Source organism: Scyliorhinus torazame, chromosome 2, assembly GCF_047496885.1.
Source record: "Scyliorhinus torazame isolate Kashiwa2021f chromosome 2, sScyTor2.1, whole genome shotgun sequence".
Taxonomy (NCBI): domain Eukaryota; kingdom Metazoa; phylum Chordata; class Chondrichthyes; order Carcharhiniformes; family Scyliorhinidae; genus Scyliorhinus; species Scyliorhinus torazame.
The window spans coordinates 377,238,130-377,264,381 of record NC_092708.1 but is presented as its reverse complement, the minus strand read 5'-3'; the positions used below and the strand labels follow the sequence as shown (position 1 = coordinate 377,264,381).

Here is a 26,252-nt window from a genome sequence, read left to right as displayed (position 1 = left end):
TGGCTCCTTATTCCTAATCTTCAGTCTTGCGTTTGTCTACATTAAAATAATTCTGCCATTTCTCAGCTTAGTTCCCGATACATCGAGATTCCTCTGTCACCCACGTGTTCCGTTATTTGTAGCCTCCCTGGGCAGCTGATTTGTTTCTGTTCCCACTTCTGAATCTATCATGTATAATATGAACAGTCATGGTGCTGCCTGAGGAGCCACCTTTCTTCCATCATCATGCAGTCCCACAGAGCCATTCTCTGGGTTGGGTCAATGCATTCCACCTCCACCCAGGCTCTTGTGTACCTTATTGTGTTTTGGACCAATCTCCTACACTCTCCCACATCTAAAATCAAAATACTGGTGACAAAGCACTGAGAGTACAAGGTTGAGTGGGTGTGAATTCCTGACGTCAGTGAGGCTCTGTGCTTGGGATTGGGAAAGTGTAATATTGAGTTTTTCATTTAATGACGTGTACTATTAGCTTCGCACAAAATTTCTCATCGAAATTATCATTTCCATTACATAATTTCTTCATTCAATACTAAATGCACTATTTATATACCTTCCAAGCAATTAAATGAACCATTCCCCGGTACTCCCGTTGCGTAGAATGCCTCACGATTGCTGATCGGAAGAAGGGAATATATTTGTGACCTACAAACCCAATTCAATCCTTCGGTTGGCGAAATCCTTGATACCTCTCTAAGCAGGGTGCAGTCTTGTTTCTGTTGACATTTCGCCAAATATCAGGTTGTCTTGATGAATCTGATGTCGAGGTGTGGAAAATGTCAGGAGCAGATCAATGGAGCCCAGTGAAACAGTGCGCCTCGTTCACTAATTCACACATTCCAAAAGCGAACTCAGCCTTGGATTGAAGGGAGTCCATTGACTCTGCTGATGCGTCAGTGTGCGATTTCGAGCTGAAAGAACTCCACAGATATCAACCAGGATAACCCCAACTGTTGTTCCTGATTGGGAGGGAGTGATGAATGGTGAAACAGATATTCGTTATGAGTTGGACCCAGACGGTCACAATGGCTCTGTACTTGTGTTTGCCATGTCTGACTGTCAGACATGTGGGCTGATAAGAGTCAGGGTGCGATATTAGATTTAGATGAAATCAGATTTCTGTTTTCAAAAGTCACATTTAATTTTCAGAAGATTTTTGACTTTCACAAAATAAAACAGTGTAATTGTAGATTTATAACGGGACCCAGGCCTTTTTATTTCACAAAGCAGTTATAATGGACCGAGTATAATCCAAGAGGTAGCCTTTATGACACAGCTACATTAACATCGAACAGCTAATTACGGCATAATTGGATACTGAGAGAGAATGACCCAGGGCACAGTTTGCTTAGCAACAGCAAATGGCCTATTTTCATATCATTGGCTTATCCACTCTTGCCCTAGACCAGTTATTTACATTTGTACAAAGTTGTTTCCCAACCTCCCCACCCCCTGCCTTCTTTTCGTTCCACTTTGGCATGTTCTGCTCTCCCTGCTTTTGTTCAGCCATCCGAATAGAGGAGACGAGGAGGCCACAGTGATTTTTCCCACACCACCATCCCCGGGGGGGGCCAGCTCAGCAGAGTGAGTTGGCAACTTCATCGTTTTCCTCAATCCCACCTCCCTCCGACAGGAAGGTGGTCTGCGTCTGCCGAGGCATCTCACACGGCTTGCTCAGTCTAGAACCGAGGAGGTGAGACAGACTTAGGATTTGGCTACTGTTACCACTCAAAGCCCGCAGTGTTGAGGTGTGAAGCAAGCATTCTTAAACCTCCTCATGACCAGGCAGCACACATTCCCCACATCCAAAATGGCCATACAATGAATAATACACACAATTCACTCAATTAACAGGGCGATAAAATTGGATAATCAAACAGCTGAAGGACCGTGATTCCAAGATCTTCACGTTCAGCAGTCTGGAGTTCCAACACTATACATGTCCTGGTTTCGACAGGTAAGCGATGAGAGCTACAATGACCCCAACGTAAACTCCTGTTCCGATGGTGATGGAGAGAGCTGCGAGGAATAGGGCTCTTCGTGAAGCCGAGGTCGCACGCTGATAGTCTCCTTTTGCAATAGCTTTGCTCGTCTGTAAATTAAGAAGTCATTTGTTACCACCAAAATTAATCATACCATTCACCCTCGCCCACCCTGACTGAGGGTTAGCCAGCCAGGGAAACAAAAATAGACATTTGAAGGATTGAACAGCAGCCAAACATGGCTAATGGCATCTCACACTACCCTTGGCACAAACATTCCATCACGTTGCCATTCATGCAATCATTCCAAGTGCACATTTTGCCATTAACACTGTTATTGCAACCTCTCACTGCCAATTCCACTTACTCTTAACTGACATCCCTTTAAAGGACTTGGAGTTGGTCCAGTTCAGACAGCTACCCCCTGCCCCCTGCCCCCCCCCCCCACCCCATATGGTGTCAATGGATAGGGAGAAGAACACATTTTTGTTCACCATTTTTGTGTGCACTTAATGGTTCCCTCCCAACATTGGATAAATAGTTACCCCTTTTTGCAGAAACTGCAGCCACAACAGTGGGCAGCACGGTAGCATTGTGGATAGCACAATTGCTTCACAGCTCCAGGGTCCCAGGTTTGATTCCCCCGGTTTGGGTCACTGTCCGTGCGGAGTCTGCACGTTCTCCCCGTGTGTGCGTGGGTTTCCTCCGGGTGCTCCGGTTTCCTCCCACAGTCCAAAGATGTGCAGGTTAGGTGGATTGGCCATGATAAATTGCCCCTTAGTGTCCAAAATTGCCCTTAGTGTTGGATGGGGTTACTCGGTTATGGGGATAGGGTGGAGGTGTGGGCTTGGGTAGGGTGCTCTTTCCAAGAGCCGGTGCAGACACGATGGGCCGAATGGCCTCCTTCTGCAAATTCTATGAAACAGCGTTGGACCCCCATTTCCACAGTGGGTCAGCCTCTAGGCCTCAAAGACGTGGACGTGTCGCTTGCTGATTTAATGAAATTGGTGTCAGGCAGGCTTTGACCATTAAGCATTCGGGGCGGGGAGGGCTTTAGCCTGGTCTCCGCAGATTCAACGCCAGTGTTTCATTTTTCCAATAAGGTATGGGGGATGGGCAATTGCAAATCACCCCAGCACCCAATGACCCAGTAGTTTGTGCATCCCCAGGTGCAGTCTTGGGCAGGTGTGGGTGAGCTCTCCTTCAGGGTGTCACTGTGATTTTTTTTTAACATTTAGAGTACCCAACTTCTTTTGTTTTCCAATTAAGGGGCAATTTAGCGTGGCCAATCCACCCAACCTGCACATCTTTGGGTTGTGGGGGTGAAACCCCACGCAGACATGGAGAGAATGTGCAGGGTGTCACTGTGAAGGCTGAATTGAATGAGCACTAACTAGTGCCAGGAAAAAAATAAAGGTAGCGAATGAAGCAGCTCATCACCAGACTCTGACAACTGTTAATGTTGTGGTGATGCCCCATGAGATATTTTCAAGGAAGCGTTTTCATGGCGTAATCCTCGCTGGTCTCAATATTGCTGCATTGCCTGCAAGAGGGAGAAGCCACCTTTGGGCCCAGTTAATCACCCGTGTCACTGCACATTGACAGTCCCTATGCTGCAACATCATTGCAGGAACATGCAATGTTGGGGCATTTGAGGGGGGCAACACGTGTTGAGACAATTCCGGGGAATTGGAATGTGAAGACACAGTGGGAATGCCGTCTCCCGTTCTGCTGTTGTAACTCCTCACCCAACTCAGGAAAAACCCTTTTGCCAGCTGGGGTGCAGTTTCTCCTGGGCTGCAGACATATTGGAGTGTCTACACGTTTCCAGCACTGAGCACCTTTCATTGTTGCTGTTCGAGTATTGACTCCACTGTAACAGCCAATGAGGGTGCAGGAAGGGTGGGACTTATGACAGGACGTACAGCAGAGCTTATTTTACAGCCGTCTGTGGAAACAGCCGATGTGCATTACAACAAAGGAAGTACTGTAAACATAAACTATGGTTGAAACTGCAGCAAAGTTTCCCAATAAAAGTAAGATTATCACTCCAGCAAAATGCAGTGAGTGGAGGATAGTTAGATAATACAAATTATGTGCACAAATAAATCCCAGTCAGGTACAAGAGCACATAGAAACATAAAAAATGCGAGCAGGAGTAGGCCATTCGGCCCTTCGAGCCTGCTCCGCCATTCAACATGATCTAGCTCAATGCCATACTCCTGCACGCTCCCCATGCCCCTTGACATCCTTCTAGCCTAGAAGTCTATCCATTTCCTACTTAAATATATTCAGTGGTTTGGCCTCCACAGTGTTCAATAGGAGTCCAGTAAACCATCCCATCATCTCAATTCTGGCCAGGATGGTGGTATCACGATTTGCAGCTTTCTCTCCCCCATCTATCTTGCTCATACCGACAGCAGTCAGACATTGTCCCTTTTAAACCTTTCACGTAATTATCATTTATTTAATGACCAAATCACAAAGGCAAGATGCCAGTACCATCCTGGAGATTAACCTAATAACCTGCTTTCTAAAGCATTGACATAAACCATTGCCAGGTTACATGCAATGCCACTTCGACACCTCCTGCCAATATGAGCATGGCAGCAAAATAAAATTGCAATGATGAAGTTTCAGAAGAAACGAAGTATCTTCTGGGTGAACATTAAGCAGGTTTGTTTTCTCTGTTTTAGTAACAACTAGGACCATTACAGCATAATTGAATGAGATTGTTAATGATTTTCTCACCATCTGTCACAATGTGTAACAATGAAGTCTATAATAGAGCTATCAGCTCTTCACATTTCAGAATATATTGAAGTTGACTCAACCCATTCTTTGCCCAAATAGACAATTACCCAGTTCATGGAAATAAGGACTGGAGCAAATGGAATTCATTTCTGTACTTACTGGAAAAGCACTGGTGAGTTGACCGCCGAGAGATCTATTCAATGCTCTTGCTCAACACTGACATGGAGATTTGATACAGTTATTATGGAACACACACAATAAGCTCACGTACCTAAAGGCAGAAAGTCATAGTTGGCCAGATTGAACACTGTTGACTGGAGTCTTAGCACAGGATAGCAATCAGCTCAACGTGACTCATTTAGGAAGGCTATTTTTAAAAGGTAATTTCTCCTTCTCTTCGCCCAGGAAAGGGTGGACAACCTATTCTCAGCCGTCTGCCAATGGCACTGCCCATGGCCGTTGAGGTGACAGCCGAGGTTGATGGTTATTTAGATATTCGTTCTGATGTTGGCCGAGTACCTCACCACATGGCAGAGCTGAGGCTACTCGGTGTCAGACGACCATCATGGAACCCCTACAGCGCAGAAGGAGGCCATTCGGCACATCGAGTCTGTTCAATCATGGCTCTTCTAAACGAAGCTCAGAGATGTTCTCCTCACCAATACAAATGATTGACCAAAACAAAACGAGAGAATGAGTTTTCTTCATATAACCAATACATCCAGTGAGGGTAGATTAGAGAATATTGCGGTGATGGTGAGAGATACCACTTAAGCACTATGAAGCTCAGTGCTTTCACAACAATCTGTCAAGTCCTTATAATAGGGCCCATCACAGAAAACCTGGAATACAAAGGACAATACAGCACAGGAACAGTCCCTTCGACCCTCCAAGCCTGTAGCAGTCATGATACCAACCTTGGGCAAAACCCTCAGTACTTCCTTGTGCCGTATCCCTCTGTACCCATCCTATCCATGTGTTTGTCAAGATGCCTTTCGAACGCCGTTAATGTACCTGCTTCCACAACCTCTCCTGGCAGCATGTTCCAGGCACTCACCACCCTCTCGGTAAAAAAAACCTGCCTTGCACATCATCTCTAAACTTTGCCCCACAGACCTTAAACCTATGCCCCCTGATGACTTACTCCTCCGCCCTGGGAAAGAGTGCCTGTCCATCCACTCTATCCATGCCCCTCATAATCCTGTACACCTCTATCAGGTCACCCCTCAACCTCCGTCTTGCTAATGAAAACAGTTCGAGTCTATTCAGCCTCTCCACATAGCTAACACCCTCCAGACCAGGCAACATCCTGGTAAACCTCCTCTGCACCTTCTCTGAAGCCTCCACATCCTTCTGGTAGTGTGGCGACCAGAATTGTGCATAATATTCCAAGTGCGGCCTTACCAAGGTTCTATACAACTGTAGAATGACTTGCCACTTTTTATACTCGATGCCCCGTCCAATGAAGGCAAGCATTCCGTATGCTTTCTTGACTACCTTGACTACCTTATCCACTTGTGTTGCCACCTTCAAAGATCTGCACGCCTAAATCTCTCTGACTTTCTAGATCCTAAGAGTTTTACCATTTATGGTATATTTCCCCTCTGTTAGACCTAGCAAAATGCATTCCCTCACATTTGTCTGGATTAAACTCCATTTGCCATTTCTCTGCCCAAGTCTCCAACCTATCTATGTCCTGTTGGATCTTCTGACAATCCTCAACACTATCTACCACTCCACCAACCTTGAACCGTGAACTTACTAATCAGACCAGCTACATTTTCTTCCAAGTCGTTTAGGTATCCTACAAACAACAGAGGCCCCAGCACCGATCCCTGTGGAACACCACTAGTCACAACCTTCCATTCAGAAAAACACCCTTCTACTACTACCCTTTGCCTTCTGTGACCGAGCCAGTTCTGTTCCATCTTACCACCTCACCTCTGATCCCGTGTGACTTCAACTTTTGTACCAGTCTGCCATGAGGCACCTTGTCAAAGGCTTTACTGAAGTCCAGGTAAACAACATCCACCGCCCTCCCCATATCAGCCAACTTTATCACCTCCTCAAAAAACTCGATCAAGTTAGTGAGGCATGACCTCCCCTTCACAAAACCATATTGGAAGCCGACTGACCTAACATATCCATTCCATAGGTTTCTCACAGAATTAGTTAGGACGTCTTGGAGTTCTGTGAAGGAAAAGATGAGCTGCGAGGGGTATTGTTAAGAGGCCATAATGTTGGTGAACGATTGGAAAATGGCAGGTTGAATACCCAGTGTGCACTGCAGGCATGGGAGGCTCCCTTTCAGCAATGTGCACCTCACAAGATTTCCACCCTGGGTTTTAACTGAGAGTCCAACAGTGTAGATTGGGAAAATCGCGATCGTCTGAAATGGGCAGATCAGAAGCATCCATTGTAAAGTGTGCAGTGCTGAACTTTGGGAGGATTGACATGAATACAAATGCACGAGGGGTAGGAACAGGATAGGCCCCTTGAGCCCGCTCCATCAGAACATGACTAATCTTGGGTTTCAACTCCACTTTCCTGCCCACTCCCCGGCTCCCTGAATTCTGAGAAATGAAAAATCTCTGAACCCGAGCCTTAAAAATACTCGGTGATGGAGCATCCACAACCCTCTGGTGGTGGTGGTGGTGGTGGGGGGGGGGGGGGGGGCGGGGATTTCAAAGATTCACAACCCATTGGATGAAGAAATCTCTGCTCATCTCAGTCGTGAATGACCGGCCCCTTATCCTGAGATTGCTCCTGTTTGTCCTAGATTTCCCAGCCTTGGAAACACATTGTTGTCTCTCCTTTCAAGCCCCTCGTGGGTTTCAATGGGATCGCCTCTCATTTTCCAAACTCCAGAGAATTTAAACTCAATTTACTCAGCCTATCATCGCAGGACAACCCTTTCATCCCAGGGATCAATCTGATGTCCCATCTCTGTCCAGCCATCAAGCAAAGACAGTGCACCATGAGTTATTTGATGCTGAAAAGTCCAGGTGAACCTTGGATTTCACAGAGGCACAAATCCTTAAAGATGGGAAGACAAGTTAATAAGGTGGTAAAAACTCAAATGGGTTACTTGGGTTTATAAATAGAGGCAAATAAAATAAAAGCAAAGAAATCATGACAGGACTTTAGAAATCCCCCATTGGGCTTTAGCTATTGGTATTCAGCTGGAGCATTGAGGGCAATACGGGACATCACACTGAGGGAAAGATAGAGAAGGAAAGGTCCAGAGGAGCTTTACTAGGATGTCACTCAGGATGAGTCTGTTATGATGAGAGGTTGGAAAAGCTAGGATTGCTGCCCTTGGAGAACAGGAAGTTATAAATAGAAGTCTGTTATGATGAGAGGTTGGAAAAGCTAGGATTGCTGTCCTTGGAGAACAGGAAGTTATAAATAGAAGTTTCCAAGATGATGAGAGGCTCTAATAGAGTAAATCGGAAAAAACAGTTCCCTTTGGTGAATGTGTCAATAATTCGAGGCCTTAGCTTTGAAATCATTGACAAAAAATCGAGAAGGTTGAAGGGGTGAAATGTTTATACTCAATGAGTTATCAGGATCACGACCTGAAAAAATGGTGGGAAATCATACCGTAAATAATTATAAGAGGGAAAAGAAGACGAGAAATACAAATCAGGATGTTGTGCTTCATTTATACAGAGCATTGGTGGGACCACATCTCAAATATCGTGTGCAGTTTTGGTCTCATTAAGGATGGATATAAATGCATACCTGGAATGAATGGGTTGTCTTATGAGGGAAGTTGGACAGACTGGGTTTGTTTCCAATGGATTTTAGAAGAATGAGGGGTGATGATTAAAGTATGCAAGATCCTGAATGGTCCTGACAAGGTAGATGTGGAAAGGCTGTTCCTCTTGTGGGTGAGCCCAGAAACTAGGGGGGGGGCGCTGTTTTAAAATTAGGGGTCATCCTTACAGAACACAGATGAGGAGAAGATTTTTCTCTCAAGGGATTGTGTGACCGTGCCACTCTTTGCCTCAGAAGGCCCTGGAGGAGGGGTAAATCAAATGTTTCAAAGGTAGATGTGGTTTGATTCTCGATGGGCAAGGGAATCAAAGGTTATCAGGGTTAGATGGGAATGCAAGCAGATCAGCAATGTTCGTATTGAATGGCAGAGCAGGTTCGAATGGCCGAATGGTCTGCTTCTGCTCCTATGTCATATGCTCATATGTTCGGACCAAAAGCTTGGCTGTGGAATTAGGCATGGCTGCTCTGTCATAAAGCTAGCACACCGACATGATGGGCCAAATGGTCTCCTGCCGTGCTGTGTGAATATTGAAAACCTTCAAGTTTTACTCAGTCCACTTGGCGCATCAGTTTGGGGGGAACGATGGCAAAACTACATCAAGAGAAACCTGGAGCAATTATATGGACAAAGGTGAATACAGAAAAACCCTAAAAGGAATCAGGAATGGGAAGTCATTAGTGATCTTGAACCGGGAACTTACCATCAATGAAACTATGGATGGAAGAGAGCCAACTTTGTGGCGGGGGCATCATTATAAGAAATGAACTAGTGTTAGGGTCTAAACGTGCCAGTTAGCTGCTGGGACAAAGAGATTCTGCTGTATTTTAGGTTATAATTGGGCCGTGAGGGTGTTTATCTGCTTTGTACAGGCGGTGGGTTTGCTGGTCCTGGACTTGTTGAAAATTAAGAGACCAAGTCAGTGAGCTTTGGCTGGCTTATTAATTCCACCAAGCATTCATCACTATCCGTAAAGCAAGTACGGGGGCAGCATGGCGGCGCAGGGGTTAGCACTGCAGCCTCACGCCGTCGAGGTCTCACATTTCGTCCCGGCTCTGGGTCACTGTCCGTGTGGAGTTTGCACATTCGCCCCGTGTTTGCGTGGGTTTCGCCCCCCACAACCCAAAGATGTGCAAGGGTAGGTGGATTGAAATTGCCCCTTAATTGTAAAAAAATGAATTGGGTGCACTAAAACAAAATTAAAAAAAAAACAAGTACGGACACACTTGCTGAATGTTAATTGGAAGAAAAGCAGCAAGTCAGTCAGCACCTGTGAAGAGAACTGGATGGTTATCATTTTGGGTCAGGAACCTTCAAGCGTGAAAGAGTTCACACCTGAAGACTTCCTGATGCTGACTAACCTGTTGTGTGTTTCTTCAGCGTTCCCTGCCTTTGCTTCTTGCTGCTGTGATTCCCTACAGAGAGCTGAAAGACTGTAAGACGTCTCCGACATTGATGAAACTCTGAAGGGGCGTTAGATCAATAATTCATTCAAGTTCCACATTCAGCAATTCAAAACAAACCTCTCAGCTGTTGTCACAGACTCTCAATGAGATTTGGCTCCTTGTGTCGTTGGTCATGTGACCATGTCGGATGAGTATTCAGTCTGCTCTCTCCGAGAGCCCAATCTAATTCATACAGATACCTGGCCAAGAGAGGCAGGCAGAATTATATTCAATTGTAATAGTTATGGACTGCGCAATTGCATAAATGACCTTTTTATTTCATCAACCTTGTCCGAGGGATCTTCAGTGAAGGATTCACTGTAAATTTTAATTTGCTCAGCTTCCTTTTTAAAATATAGAATGGTGTCACCTCGGGTCAGCAGCTACCGCTCCTATTTCTGGATCGAGCAGTTATGTGTTTCAATGTATAGTTTGAATTGACATTCTAGTGCAGCGCGGAGGGAGTACCGCATTGCTGGAGGTTTGGACATTTCCACGACTTGTTAAAACGAGTTGCAATGGTTTCATGTGGTAATGTTATCTCCTGCTACTGTTTTTCTGAAAGTGTCCTCTACCACTCGATAGCACACATGCACATGAGCCTCAGTTATATCTGCCTTTTTATGGGCTCTGTGGAACACTCCATGCTCCAGTCATATTCAGGCCCGTTCCCAGAACTCTTTCTCCATTACATTGCCTACATCGGTGCTGCGGCATGCTCCCGCCTGGACCTGGAAACATTTATCGATCTGGTTTCCACTCCTCTCTCACCGTCACATGGTCACGCTTCCCTATCCTCCTTGACCTCTCGGTCTCCATTTCTGATGATAGACTGACCACCAATATTCATTCCCACAGCTACCTTGACTACAGCTCCTCCCACCCCGTTCCCTGTAAGGACTCCATCCCATTCTCCCCGTTTTGCATCTCTGCCACACTGTTCCAATGACGCCACCTTCGAAAACAATGCTTCTGACATGTCTGCCTTCTTCCTCAAAGGACGTGCCCCCCCCCCCCCCCAACTCCACCCCCCCCCACCCAACTGTGGTTGACAAGGCTCTCAACCATGTCTGACCTATCTCCCGCACCGCTGCCCTCACCCTTCTCCTCCCTCTCAGAACAATGACCCCACCAGCATCTGCATTCAAAAAAAATCATCCTCTGCCACTTCTGCCAATTCCAGCCCAATGCCACCGCTAAGCACATTTCCCCCTCACCTACCCCTGTCAGCACTTTTGCAGCGACCACTCCCCCTGCAACACACTGTCTCACTCTTCCATCCTCCCCGATCCTTCACCCCCTCCCACAGCACCTTCCCATGCAATTGTGGCAGGGGCAACACCTGCCCCTTTACCCCCTCCCTCCTCACTTTCCACTGGCCCAAACACTCCCTTCAGGTTCAGCAGAGGTTCACTTGCACCTTCTCCAATTTGGTCCACTGTAGTTGCTGCTCCCAATGTGGTCTCCTCTGCATTGGGGATACTAAGCGCAGACTGGGTGACTGCTTTGCGTAACACCTCTGCTCTGTCCGCAAGCATGACGACAACCTTCCAGTTGCTTGCCATTTAAATTCTCACACGCACATGCCCTCCCTCAGCCTGTTGCAATGCTTCAGTGATGCCCAACGTAAACTGGAAGAACTATACCTCATCTTCCAATTAGGCACGTTACAGCTTTGTGCACTTAATGTTGAGTTCAACAATCTTAAGACTGTGAACTTTCCCCTCCATCTGGACTCCCCTTTCGTTTACTGTTATTTGCTCTTCTGTCTTGTCCCAACACAATGCGCCCCCCCCCCTCCCCCCCACTCCCCACCTCCCCCAGGTGGCTACCACCGTCCCTTGTTGTTCATTCTGCTCCCACTGAGCACTGACCTCTGCTATCCCATTAAAAAAATATATATTCCAATTAAGGGGCAATTTAGCGGGACCAATCCACCTACCTTGCACATCTTTGGGTTGTGGGGGTGAGACACACGCAGTCAGTGGGAGAATGTGCAGACTCCACACGGACAGTGACCCGAGGCTGGGATCGAACCCTGGTCCTCAGCACTGTGAGGCAGCAGTGCTAACCACTGCGCCACCATGCTGCCCCAGCTCTCCTATTAACATAGTCTGCTGTCCTAATTTTGCCACTATTAACACTCTTCAGTCTCCACTGGAACCATTAACAGTCCCTTTATCTCCCGTCCATGACATCTGTGTCCTTACCTCTGTCCCACCCCTGTCTCCTAGTATATAATTCACCACATTTCTATCTCTCTTCAGTTCTGTGGAAGGGTCACATGGACTCGAAACGTTAACTGCGTTTCGGTCTCCACAGATGCTGCCAGACCGGCTGAGTTGCTGCTGTAAATTAGTTTTTACTTCATTTTCCCCTGTATCCTCCTGCAAGTTGGAACTGGAATATCCTTCAGGCGGAAAGACTGATTGATTCAATACAAATCGTGCTCACAGGGTAAGTCAGACTGAGCTATTACACAATTGTCAAGGTTTTAGCTTATATCTGTTGGTTTCTGTGCAAAGAAACTAGTCTCCGGATTTCCTTCGGTCAAAAGATCTGCCAAGAATTAAGAGCCTGGAGCTGAAGATTCTGGGATCCATAACAGAATCCCTGATGGATTTATACTGCACCAATTCTTCTATGTTTTATTCTATTGAGTAATCTCACATTGAGAAGCCCAAAGGGCAGATGGCGTTGGAAGCTGTCATCCTCTGCAGTCAGGAAAATCTTCCTCCAAGCATTGCACACATCAATAGTGCTAAGGCGCACGCTCAAAGGGTCACAGGATTCAACAGACATGTTTGCAAAATACCTTCGCATTTGATGAGATTGACAAAGAAACAGTCACAGGTCACAATTGCTGAGCTGCACAAGTGACCAGAATGTTTCATTTTGGGGAGATTTGTGTGGTAAATCTGCTTGGTAAAGGAATAGAAGTAGCACATGGTGTTTCAATAAGACCCTGCATGGCCCTTCAGACTATGTAGATCATAGCAAATGAACTCAGTTTCTCAAAGGACTGAAAGGTTAATGACAGTCAGGCATCAGTGTTTAATAAAAGGATCTGACTGGGCCAAATGTAGAAAGGCGGTTTTATTATAATGCAGTGAAATGCTATATATCAGAGCAGGTCACGTTATGGCTGCTGAAATAATACAGGATTGTTTCTGACTGGGGATGCGTCATCTGTCCTGTCTGTTATTGGCACCATCACTTGCAACAAAAAGCAGGTAATTGTCCTGCCCTCCAGCAACAGTGGGCCTTTCCTTCATGACCATTCAATCAATAATTAAAGTAGCGTGGAGGGGAACCTTTTGTAAAGCTAGACAAGAGGGAATCTTGTGCCCCATCTACTGACGGGATCGTCAGTAGATCTCCCCGTGGACTTCGTGGCATATGAACTCTTCTATAAAGTTGGCGGTAGATCGCCCAATGGGAGCTGCATGGCGGCAGCTTAAAGCCCACAGCTCCAACCCCGGGCTGGTACCTCTGTAGGTTCTCAGGCTTGGACACGAGTGTTGTAAGCCACATCAGTGGCCTTGTTCGTTACCTCGATAAAGGAATTTGTTGTTGGAAGACCAGGCGGCATTACATTGGCGATGAGTAGAAAGAAAACACGTTTTCCCGAACAAACATCAGAGTTGAAAATGAGCGGCTTCTCCGGTAAGAAACAAAATGCCTCTGTTCCGTAAGCTCACACCCTATGATGTTAACAGAGAGCGGGCTGGTTTAGCACAGTGGACTAGACAGCTGGTTTGTGATACAGAACAAGGCCAGCAGTGCGGGTTCAATTCCCGTACCGGCTAAGAGTTCTGAATTCTCCCTCTGTGTAACCCAAACAGGCACCAGAGTGTGGCGACTAGGGGCATTTCACAGTAACTTCATCGCAGTGTTAATGTGAGTCTACTTGTGACAATGAAAAGATTGTTATTATTTCTTCCGGGCTAATCACATTGTGGGAGATGAGAAGCGGGAAGTGATTCTGCTGATCGCATGACGGGTCCTGACATTTTGCGTGACAAAAAAGCCTGACCTACCCAGATGCCCCGACTTGAGAACCTTTGACGAGCTGGTAGACCTAGTGTAAATCGCCAGGGCTTAAAGCCCTCGCTCATCCTCTCGAGATACCGCTTCAACAAGGGAGGGGGAACCCCGGGGAGCCTGTCACCAAAATTCTGACCACATTGTGGAAACTGGCATGACATTGTGAATTCGGCTCAGCCCTGACGAGTTTTGAGAGACAGACTGGTGTTCGGAATAGACAACGTCACAACTCAACCAGAATTACTGGCAAAGCCCAATCTGAATCTATGAAAAACCATTGAGGGAGCTCCATTGCTGGATAATGCATAAAAATGATGGTCTTTATTCCAATGGATCATGGAGAACATATTCTAAAGGTTATTTAAAATGGTACTGTACTTGGATGACAATCTGGTCACAGGGACCTCAGAACAAGAGCACCTGGCAAACCTAGAAGACGTTTTGCGGCAATTTTTGAAAGCAGGGGTACATCAGAAAAGGGCCTTTTCCAAGCAACCAAGGTGACCTCAGTGGCCAACCGGTGAATAAAAAAGGGCTCCAAGCATTGGAGGACAAGATGAGGGTCATCAGGGAAGCACCAGCTCCAAGAAAAACATGGAATTGAAATCCTCCCTGGGACAGGTCAATTATTATGGGAAGTTCATCCTGTATTTAGCCTCCTTGCTGTCTCTGCTACGCATTCTACTGCGAAAGTACCAGAAGTGGTCTTGGGAGGCGCCAGAGGTGGTGGCCTTCGAGAAGGTAAACTGACAGCTGCTTTTGTCCAATTTATTGGCCCATATTGACCCCCAAAAGAAACTCTCCCTGACATGTGATCCTTCCCCTTACGGGGTTTGGGGGTACTCTCAAACTGCTGGGAAGACAGATCGGAAAGGCCCATCGCCTAGGCATCCAGGACTCTCTCGGATATCGAGCGGAGGCATTCTCAAATCGAGAAGGAAAGCTTGGCAGTGGTGTTTGGTGCAAAAAAAATGTCACCAGTAAGTCTATGGCAGGAGTTTTGTTATAGTGACCGCCCACAAGCCTTTTATTGGGACTTAATAAGGAGGAGGAGGCAATCCCCCCTATTGTCTCCACTTGAACACAGTGTTGGGCCCTGCTTTTTGCAACTTATAAATATCTCTTAGAGCATCATCCAGGAAGTAATGCTGATGCCTCAAATGGCCACCCACCGCCCACAAGCCCGGCTCCCTTGCCAGCGTTGGAGGAAGAGGTCACGTTGACCCTAAATTTTTGACAGACATTACATGCGTTTTCAAATCAAATCAAGGCCTGGACGCAAAAGGACCCCAAACTGTCAAACTTGAAGCCCATGATCCTGAATGGGGGAGTCCGAGGACAACCCTCCGATGGCTTGGTCACGGCTCAGACATCACGGACTTGGTGAAACAGTGTGACTCCAGCCAGGGGAATCAGCAGCTCCCTCCTTCAGCCTCCCTACACCCATGGCAGTACCTGGCAGGCCAAGGGTGTGTGCATGTGGCCTTTTCTGGGTTCTATGTTTTTGGTCCAGGTAGATGCACGCCCCACTTAGTTGGAGGTACATCACATCGGCTCCACGATCTTCCAACGCTCCCATGGCATACCAGAAAACCTGGTTTCCAACAATGACACTGCCTTCACGAGTGGAGAGTTCCAGGGCTTCATGCAATGCAATGGCATCAGACAAATTAAAACAGCACCATTTCACCCGTTGTCAAATGGGCTGGCAGAACGGGCCGCACACCTTTTAAAATTGACAAGAAAAAGCAACCGGCATCAAACAGAGAGACCAAATTGCCTTGTTTTTTATTCGATGTTAGGAGCACTCACTCCTCATACCACAACAAGAATCTCCCCAGCAGAACTGTTAATGGGACGGGTGACTTCATATGAGATGAAGTCTACTATTCCCAAACTTGGTGGGGAGGGCGGAGTCCGAACAAGAAACCCAAAAAATAAATCGTGACGCTGTGAGGTCCGAATGAGCATTCAAGACAGGTGATCTGGTCTATGTGAGGAACTTCTGAGAAGGATCCAGCTGGGTTCCTGGAGTCATATTGGGGAAAACAGGACAAAGTGAAGATCTTAGATAAGACCATAAGACATAGGAGCAGAAGTAGGCCACTCGGCCCATCGAGTCTGCTCCGCCATTCAATCATGGCTGATATTTTCTCATCCCCATTCTCCTGCCTTCTCCCCATAACGCCTGATCCCCTTATTAATCAGGTCTTGGGGAAACACCTGGAGCACCTCAGAAGTAGGGTGTCCGTCCCCGTACAGGCCTCACCACTGGCCAGAGTGGTGGCTGCCACTTGTGCAAGGCAACCACCTGAAGAGAACCCTGATAAGGAGAACTCAGGTTCTGGGATGGAAGCAGAATAATCAGGTGTTCCAACTGTAGCTGACACCGAGGAGCCCACAAAGGGAACACTTCAGCAGTGCCTCCGGGAGTGAAGGTCTAAAATTCAGTTCACATCGCCAGATTCAGGTCCACTCTCGATGGACCTCAGGCCGAATGCGAAGAATCATTACAGAATCATCGAATCCCGAAGTGCAGAAGAAGGCCATTCCGCCCATTGAGCCTGTACTCGCCCTCGGAAAGAACATCCCACTCTCCCATCCTATCCCCGGAACCCCACCCAACCTACACGTCCTTGGACATTTTAGCGCAGCCAATCCATCTAACCTGCACATCTTTGGACTGTGGGAGGAAACCGGAGCACCCGGAGGAAACCCACGCACACACGGGGAGGATGTGTAGACTCAGCACAGACAGTGACCCAAGCCGGAATTGAACCCGGGTCCCTGGCGCTGTGAGGCAGCAGTGCCACCCTGCTGCCCATAGAGGCGGAAGAGACCTCCTCACCATGGGAATACTGAGGGAGAAATGGGCTTGATTTTATGGTGGCTATGAAGGACACGGGGGACACAAGGTCAATAGATCTCCTTGTGAGTTTTGTGGGATACAAACTCCCCAATTAAGCGGGCAGTAGCTCACCCAATAGGAATTGTATGGAGGGAGTATAAAACCCGCTGCCCCAACCCAGACTGGTACCTCTGTAGGTCCCCGGGATTGGACACAAGTGTTGTAAACCACGACAGCGACCTTTCCCGTTTCTGCGATAAAGAGATTTGATATTGGAAGACTGGACTTGGCGAAGTTATTGCCCAACTAGGAGAATATTTATGCTGGCACAATACCCCACAGGCCAACGTCCATTACCTTGTACACATGAAGAAATATATTTCGCTTGGGTGAGGTGCCAGAGGTGAGATCAGTGGATACCTCTTAATTAGATGAGCACTTGAAACGCCATAGCGTACAAGTCCAAGTGCTGGAAAATGGGATTAGAATAGATAGGTGCTTGATGGCCGGCACAAACATGACAGGCCGAAGGGCCTCTTTCTGTGCTGTAAAACTCTACAACTATGACTGGGCCAGAAGCTCTGGGTTCAAGCCCAACCTCAAGACCTGATGGCCATGGAAAGTGTGCTCATAACATAGAACATAGAACATTACAGCGCAGTACAGGCCCTTCGGCCCTCGATGTTGCGCCGACCTGTGAAACCACTCTAAAGCCCATCTACACTATTCCCTTATCGTCCATATGTCTATCCAATGACCATTTGATTGTCCTTAGTGTTGGCGAGTCCACTACTGTTGCAGGCAGGGCATTCCACGCCCTTACTACTCGCTGAGTAAAGAACCTACCTCTGACATCTGTCCTATATCTATCTCCCCTCAATTTAAAGCTACGTCCCCTCGTGCTAGACATGGCCAAACATGGCCAAACAGGTTGATAATCTGCCTGTAAATCCTTCCAATGTGCCTGGTGGGACAGTTTCCTAGTCAGCTGTATTGCTGAATGCAAAGGCAAGTCACAGCACAATGCCAAGCATAATCATGGACCAATCCAATGTAAATCCATTGTTGGCAAAGCTCTGGGGGCAAGGGGGAGAGGGGAGAGGTACCAGACGGGTATGGAGGGCCTTAGGCCCGATTCGTATTGTGTGAGGGCGGTGGGAGGGTGGGGGGAAGACGTCAAGAAATAGTCTGCGTCTGTCTTTTCCGCCATATTAAATTGCGCGTTTGCTTGATTGCCAGGAGACATTCGGATCTTAAAGTGTTAGTCAGTTCCTGGCTCATGCTGCTATATTTTTTCCAGAACGAGAAGGACGAGGAAGGGGAAAAGAGGCCGTGGGAGTGGATGGTGAGGGTGGAGGGTGGGGAAGAGAAGGTTCAAGGCTTCACTGGAGAATACTATGCAGTAGTTAACCAAGCACAGGGCCTTTCTGGAGGCACGAAGTTTCGAATGAAGGGAAAGCAAGAAAAGAAAGAAGGAGAAGAAAGAGTGAGTGGAGAAAAGGAAACGGGAAAGGAAAGGCAAATAAGCGCAAGAAAGGAAGAGAACAGAGAAAAGGAAGAGCAAATGAATGGAAGAAAAAAGAAAGAAGGGAAAGAATAAGAGAGAAAGGAAAGAAAAAAGAAAGAAGGGAACGAAAAGGAGCGAAAGGAACGAAAAAAGGAGAGAGAGCAAGGGAAAGAAAAGAAAGAAGGCAGAGAAATGAGTGGAAAGAATGAAGGAAAGAAAAAAGCAAAGGAGATGAAGGGGAAGACAGAAAGGAATGAGTTGAAAAATGAAAGGAAGGAAAAAGGAATGTGAGGGAAAAGCAGAGAGAATGTGCATTTTATTTCAAACCTCTCACAACCACATGACATCGCAATGCTTCACAGCAATGAAGTGCTTTTGACACGCAGTTGCTGTTATAACACAGGCAAAGATTGATGGGAAACCGGTGAAATAAGTGGATCAAAATCAATTTACGCTGACTGCTGCCTCAACACCTTCGCATCCGGGCTGCAAGCTCTGCTCTGGCCTTTTGGCCTCGTTACAATTCTATAATAATTATGTTTCAAGTGGCCTTCAATCTGGATGTTCCCATGGGCGCAGATGTCTATAGATTGGCCACAACACAGGATTGACTCCGGGAGTCACAGTCTATTTATGGAGGCCACGCTGTGTCGGCCGAGGTTAAACGTTGACCATCCCTCTCGATGGCTGCGGAATGAAATTAGGCTGCGGGGAGATTAAAAGATGGAGACTGTTCCTTTTGAGATTGGTTCCCCAAACGAAATGATTTCCCCCTTGGGCAAGAGGGCGACATTTGAACGGAGACCCTGAACCATCAGAGCATGAGTCTGTGAAAATTGACAGGTTCTATTGCACCAGTATGAAAAATGAAAGAATTCCTCAAGGCCTTGGCACGCCTCTAGCTGGATGTAAACATTATTGTAATCTTCTATTAGTTTATCTCCCTTGAAACATGCGCCTCCGTTTAGGATTTGTTTTTAATTATCTGCTTACATTTCTGAAGATTGAAAGGTCTCCATGGGCCAGACTGCACAGAGCCACATCTGTTGCGAGTGGAGTGAGTTATCCACCTAATGAGTTTTCTGCAGCCAGTCATGAATGATATTAATGACACATAACAGCCCGTCTTTTACGTTCAAGTGAGTGGTTTTCGCTAAGACAGGAACTGTTGGTTGAGGTAAAGAAGCAAATCAAGCTCCAGACCTATTTGTAGTTATTCATCACCAAGGAAATTGCCAGGAAGGAGAGCGAGTGCTTTGAAAGATGGCCAGAATATTTTAAGTAAGCACCAGTGATGGAGCTGCTTGCTTTAAGTGAAGGAGCGAGAAAATATTATTTCACCCGTGAGTTGTGCCAGTCACTGGGGAAGGTGATGACAGGAGAGAGATTGTTGGCGGTGGAAGAGGCTGGTGAAATTCGGTGAAAGTTGATTTCAAAAATGCAAGAGGCGAATGTCACGGTGTCATGAAAACATGTGATCGAACTGCTGAGGTTAGTCAATGTCTTGAGGGAACCCATGTCACTGGATTCAGATCCAAAACAAGATCAAAGGGGCGAATTTTCTCCCTCCTTGCAATCACACTCCCCCCTCTCTCTCTCCATCTCTCTCTCTTTCTCCAGGCCGTGAATTGATAAATGTACCTCACCAAATTCCTGAGCGCCAATCGTGTCTCGCACTTTTTAAAATGCCCCCCCCCCCCCCGAGAAAAGTGACAGGTGGAACAGCAGAATTCTTTGCTGTGGACCAATTCTACTGCCTGGGAATATTTCAATAATCTTTATTATCACAAGTAGGCTTACATTAACACCGCAATGAGGTGACTGTGAAAATCCCCCAGTCGCCACATTCGGGCACCTGTTCGGGTACACGGAGGGAGAATTCAGAATGTCCAAATGACCTAACAGCACGTCTTTTGGGAATTGCGGGAGGAAACCGGAGCACCCGGGGGACCCACGCAGACACGGGGAGAATGTTCAGACTCTGCACAGACAGTGACCCAAGCCGGGAATCGACCTGGGACCCGGGCGCTGTGAAGCAACAGTGCTAACCACTGTGCTGCCGTGTTGCCCATTAACAGATAGTAAATGCTGAAAAAAATAACAAAATTCTCCCTTTGAAAACGTCAAGTAAAGACTCAGGGTGCCAAAGTTCAGTACCCCTGACAATGCTGCATCTGGAGACAATTTGTACCAGCATGGGAGGGTATTATAAAATCCTGCGCCCAACCAACTGTATGATATGGGAGTTGAATCTGTAACCAGCAGATGGAAAAGTCCTCCAGGGAACCAAAACGCTTTGATACTGAATATCATTAAAGCAGCGACAGATTTACTTATAGTGATTTCTAAAGCAACCTCAGAATTATCAAAAACTTTCCTAGTGAATTGCTTCAATTGAGTAAGAAAATGAAGAGAAGTTTAAAAAAAAAGGTAAAGCATTAATGGGACTGAGATTTGGTTTCAGTCCCTCCATTGACATCGTCAGGAAGTCTTGCTGGTGAAAAAGTAGATTTTCTAACCAGTGTTATTCTAACCACCAGGTTAACCTGTTTAAGGGTTAACATCAAGTGGGAGAATTCAAGCCAAGTCAATTGCTTATTTTTAACTTTGTGTTCAGCAGCCAAATATTTAGGTGACAACATAAGGTTAGTATCTGCCACTTAGTGCTGACACTAAAGTTGTCAATGGAGGTATAAGTTGACCCCTCCCTCTATTATGGAACCACACTCTCCTCTCCATTTTCAGGTCAAGTCTACTTGCTGTGTGTAGCGCACAAAGACTCACGAGAGACGAATAGAGATGAAGTCGATGAGGCTTTATTAAGCGTGACTTGTTCCCCGCAGTTCAGCAACAGACTGGCCTGCGGGGGAGAACTTCTGGTTCTTATACTCCGCCTTCAGAGCGGAGCTAGAGATCAACAGCCAACCAGGACCTGGGATCTGTCAGCCAATGACATCATGGCTTCACAGTCCCACATGACCCCTAATGCATACTACCACACTGTGTTTACACCGTCAATGTTCCAGCAGCTGGTACTTTGCCCCAAAATCAATCTGGTCAGTAAATTACAGCATGCCCATGGTTAGAAATATCATTTAAGCTCAAATGCGGCCAGCACAGGTCAGAGGTTAGTTCCCCATTGTGTCTCACCCTGATCTTCTCTAGATAGCAGAATGGTGTGTGTAAAATAAATCACCCATCTGTAAGCCAACGTATTATTTAGCTATTTTTAACTGTTTCTTTATTTCTTTTATATTAATTAATATAGGCCAGTTATGGTGGAACCCTGTGCGTGGGGTCTGTCTCGTGGTGGTAACATGGAACATCGAGGTATAAGAAGAACCCAGACCAAAGATTTGTCAAGAACTGGACTGTGGGCATGATGGGTAATTTAGTTAAGTGAAAACCTTGCTAGAATCTGTAAGTTCTGCAAAATGGCTTAAGCTGTGGTAGGGCGGGTACCAGGGAAGATGAACAGACAGAGCTTTGTTAGGGGGAAATAAATGTGCCGCCTTCTCCCAGCTCAGGAGATTGACAGTGGTGTTGGAGATACCAAAATTAGTCAAGCTGGCTGTGGCACCTCAAGTGTGATCTTCAAAGGGGGTCTCGCCAGGAAATATCTGGAGAGAGCTTGGAGATGTGTGATGATGCAATTAAAATCCAATGAAAGGAACTAAAAGCAGACTTTACCTGGCACAATGGTTAGCACGGCTGCCTCACAGCGTAAGGACCCGGGTTCGATTCCGACCTTGGGTGACTTTACTTTAAAAACATTTTTTTTTAGTGTACCCAATTCATTTTTTGTTCCAATTAAGGGCCAATTTAGCATGTTCAATCCACCTACCTTGCACATCTTTGGGTTGTGGGGGCAAAAGCCACGCAAACATGGGGAGAATGTGCAAACTTCACACGGACGGGCCCAGAGCCGGGATCGAACCTGGGATCTCAGCGAAGCAAACAGTATTCTCGTCGGTATGTGCTATTGCGCAGTGGTTTAATAATGGTGTATTTATTGGTAGCACAGTGGTTAGCACTGTTGCCTCACAGCGCCAGGGACCCAGGTTCGATTCACTGTCTGTGCGGAGTCTGCACGGTCTCCCCGTGTCTGCGTGGGTTTCCTCCGAGTGCTCCGGTTTCCTCCCACAAGTCCCGAGAGACGCGCTGTTAGATCATTTGGACATTCTGAATTTTTCCTGCGTGTACCCGAACAGGTGCCTTAGTGTGGCGACAGTGTTAATGTAAGCCTACTTGTGACAATAAAGATTATTATTGTTATTAGGCAAGTTGCTGTGTGCTGTTATCCAGAATAGCGTAAAAAGTACATTTAGACCGGGTAATGGGTCTTACACTCAGTTCAGCAGGTGCTATTCTACAGCTAGACTCTTGTCAGTCAATAGGTGTTGGTGTACAAGGAGATCCAATAGGTACTAATGAAGTGGAGGACTGTCACAGCAGTAGCAATACACATATCCGATCTGCCTGTTGCTTTCAGTACACAGTTCAATGGCAAATATCTCCCGCACAGAAAGTTGGGGGTAATGGCAGAGGAGGTGAAAGTGACAAATTGAGACCTTCACACACTCCCAGAATCTCCTCCTCAAAACTTTCTCCGCACATTTATGAAATTTCCCTAATAATTGAGCTGAATTTTGCAGGTGTTGATGCTGAACTGAGAAGCTGATGCTTAATGTGATGGTTAAAGATCCCACCGGACTGGCTATTAAGAGGAAAAGATGGCCCTGTTGTCTTAGCGAACTTTGCTTGCCATCAGGCCCTGCTCTCCCCAAGGCCTATATGAAATGAGGCTTCACATTACACTATTCTGATTAAATAGGTTTATGGCCCTCATCACTTGCAGAGTAGGCAATAAACATTTCACTGAGGGTTACAGAGCAGCTCCACAGGGCAGACTAGGCAATATTAATTGGTCTCTATGTGTCTGGCACTGGTCTGAAAATGTTTTAATGGGAAGTTCTTACTGATTAAAGTACAAATGTTTCTCTGAGGGATTGCAAGCAGACTCAATGGGCCCTAATGTCACCGTGACAAATTTGTTTCATGCTTTCCATGGCACTTGTCTGTAATTATGTTTATTGTTGATGGTGCCAGCTGATTAAACAGCGCACATGTCCCTCCGGGTCCAAGCGCAGGCATAAGGGTTGTGTGCCAATGGCTAATTTATGATTCTCTTTTAAAAGTGACATGCAAACCCTTTAAATTATGTTTACATAGAATTTACAGTGCAGAAGGAGGCCATTCGGCCCATCAAGTCTGCACCGGCTCTTGGAAAGAGCACCCTACCCAAGGTCAACACCTCCACCCTATCCCCATAACACAGTAACCCCACCCAACACTAAGGGCAATTTTGGACACTAAGGGCAATTTAGCTTGGCCAATCCACCTAACCTGCACATCTTTGGACTGTGGGAGGAAACTCCCGGAGCACCCAGAGGAGACCCACGCACACACGGGGAGAACGTGCAGACTCCGCACAGACAGTGACCCAGCGGGGAATCGAACCTGGGACCCTGGAGCTGTGAAGCCACAGTGCTATCCACCATGCTACCGTGCTGCATTACTGGATCTGCCTTTACATCACACCAGAGTTAGTTTTCTGAAGGTTTGACGCTGTACATTAGAATGTAAGTGTTTGGAGAATTAAGAAGATTCAAGCTTTTCCCCGGAGCTAAAGAGGTGGAGGTGGCTTTAACGTGTGCAAACCATGACAATAGTGAAAACACTGAGACTAAAGATGGAGAATTCTCTGAGATCAGGTGGAAATGTTCTCAAACTGCCCAGTTTTAGGAATTCTGCTCTTGGATTGGCGTAGTTGCAAGTTTTAAGAAGGTTGGGGAAGGGGGGAGAATGGGGAAATATTGACTTGTCTCTTCAACATTAACTGGAAAAGTTATTGGAATCTATTAGAGACAGAGGAATTGAACACAGTGGTTATCACAGCTGCCTCACATTGCTGGGGCCCCGGGTTCGATTCCGGCCTTGGGTGACTGGGTGGAGTTTGCACCTTGTCCCCTGGGTGTTCTGCTGCCCAAAGATCTGCTGGTCAGGAGTGGCTACGGGAGTAGGGAAGGGTACTCTTTCGGAAAGTCGGTGCAGACTCAATGGGCCGAATGGCCTCCTTCTGCACTGTAGGGATTCTATGGAAATGGGAGGGTGGGTCAGGTCTGACTAATCCGGTTGCAGCTTCTTAGCACAGAAAATTCTGGAAAAGCTCAGCAGACCTGGCAGCATCTGTGGAGAGAGAAAACAGTGTTTAACGTTTCGAGTCCATACGACTCGAGTGTCCAAAAGGTTAGGTGGAGTTGCTGAGCTACAGGGATGAGATGCGGGCATGGGCCTAAGGAAGGTGCTCTTTCGGAGGGTTAGCGCAGACTCAGTGGACTGAATGACCTCTTTTTGCACGGGAGGATTGTATCACAGAACGTTATTCAGGCATTGAGAAAGCATTTGATTATGTTTCACACACAAGATTATTAGTGAAAATAAAAATACAGTGAATTGGGGATAATTGCAACTCCTCTGAATTAGATGTCCTCCCTAAACCTCTTCATATAAACTCTCCTGCCCACATTGATGCCATTTCTTATGGTCTCTCTACTTTCAATAATACACAAAACCATCTCTGACCAATTTGCAACTGTTATATTACCATAACTTGCAGTATGTTATATTCCTTGACTTGTTCTCCAAGATAGCCAAATATGTAGTGTTGACAAAGAATATAAAACGAAGGGGCTGGATTCTCCGCAGCCCGATGGCAAAATCGGGTTCGGCGACGGAGCGGAGAATCCAGTTTACGGCACGAAATCGGGACCGGCGCCAGTTCAGCGATTCTCCTCACACCCGAAAAGCGGCCTCCTCACGCCAATTATCCACCGCTTCAGGCCATTGCCTGAGGCCAGTCCCGCTATTCTCCAACACTGACCAGCCGAATTCCCGACGGCGTGGACCACTCATGGTCCCACCCTCCGTGATACCCACGTGGCAGCTGCGGACTCAGTCCGGGGCCGCCGTGGTCAGGGGAGGGTCGATCGGAGGGCAGGGGGGAGCCTCACCTCATTCGGGACTGGGGCTATGTGTGCGGGGCGGTCTGGGTCGGGCAAGTGGCCGATGCGGGGCACTATTTCTGGAGTCCACGTCCGTGGGCTAAGTCCGCGATGGAGCACGGCACTGGAGGCCGGCGCCGTGCGCATGCGCGGCCTCGGACCCGGAAGTGCAGGGGGCCGTATCGGCAGTTGGAGCTGCGAGTTCCACAACAGCTGCCTGCTAGCCCCCTGCAAGGCTGTGAATCTGTGGCCTTTTGACGCTAGTTTTCCTGCCGTAAAAGACCACGACGGCGGGGGACTTAGTCCCAAAAACAGAGAATCCCGCCCAAGAAGTTTAAATCAAAACAAATTTATTTTACACTACTTAACTTGATTCGGTTTGCACACTTTACTGAGTAACAGATAATAAAATAATAGTACTGAATCTGTGATACAGTAGTTAAGAATCTCTCTAATTTATAAACGACACTAACTCAACCTCACACTATCCTTCTACATTGAAATCTCCATCAGCTTCCCCCAGCATGCCGAGAGACGCAGCCTTTTAAATGATCACTCAGTGATGCCATCTAGTGCTGATATACATGCAGTCTCTCTTGTTCACCCTTTCCTGTACTTGTACGATACATATCATTGCAGCAACCTTTACTGGTTCCTTTCAACTGCACTTCCAACACTGTTTGTGCCTGCCAAAATCCCTCCTCCAATTCATTTACAATTGTGCTCCCATACTCCCAGCTACCTCGATTTTGGCCTTTTATTTGCCACAAGGTTGCTTTTTATTCATTCAGCCATGGATGTAGGCATCGCTGGCAAGACCAATATTT

At 46.8% G+C, this 26,252-nt stretch overlaps 1 protein-coding gene across 1 annotated transcript in view; it reads right to left on the bottom strand.

Moving 5' to 3' along the window:
* Window positions 1-1,116: 1,116 nt before the first annotated feature.
* The window catches only part of LOC140404736 (synapse differentiation-inducing gene protein 1-like), a 339,786-nt gene continuing 314,650 nt past the window's right edge, over window positions 1,117-26,252 (bottom strand). The window contains 1 exon segment of the mRNA XM_072493435.1: window positions 1,117-2,092. Within this exon segment, the coding sequence (XP_072349536.1) occupies window positions 1,934-2,092 (159 nt within the window). The 3' untranslated portion in view covers window positions 1,117-1,933.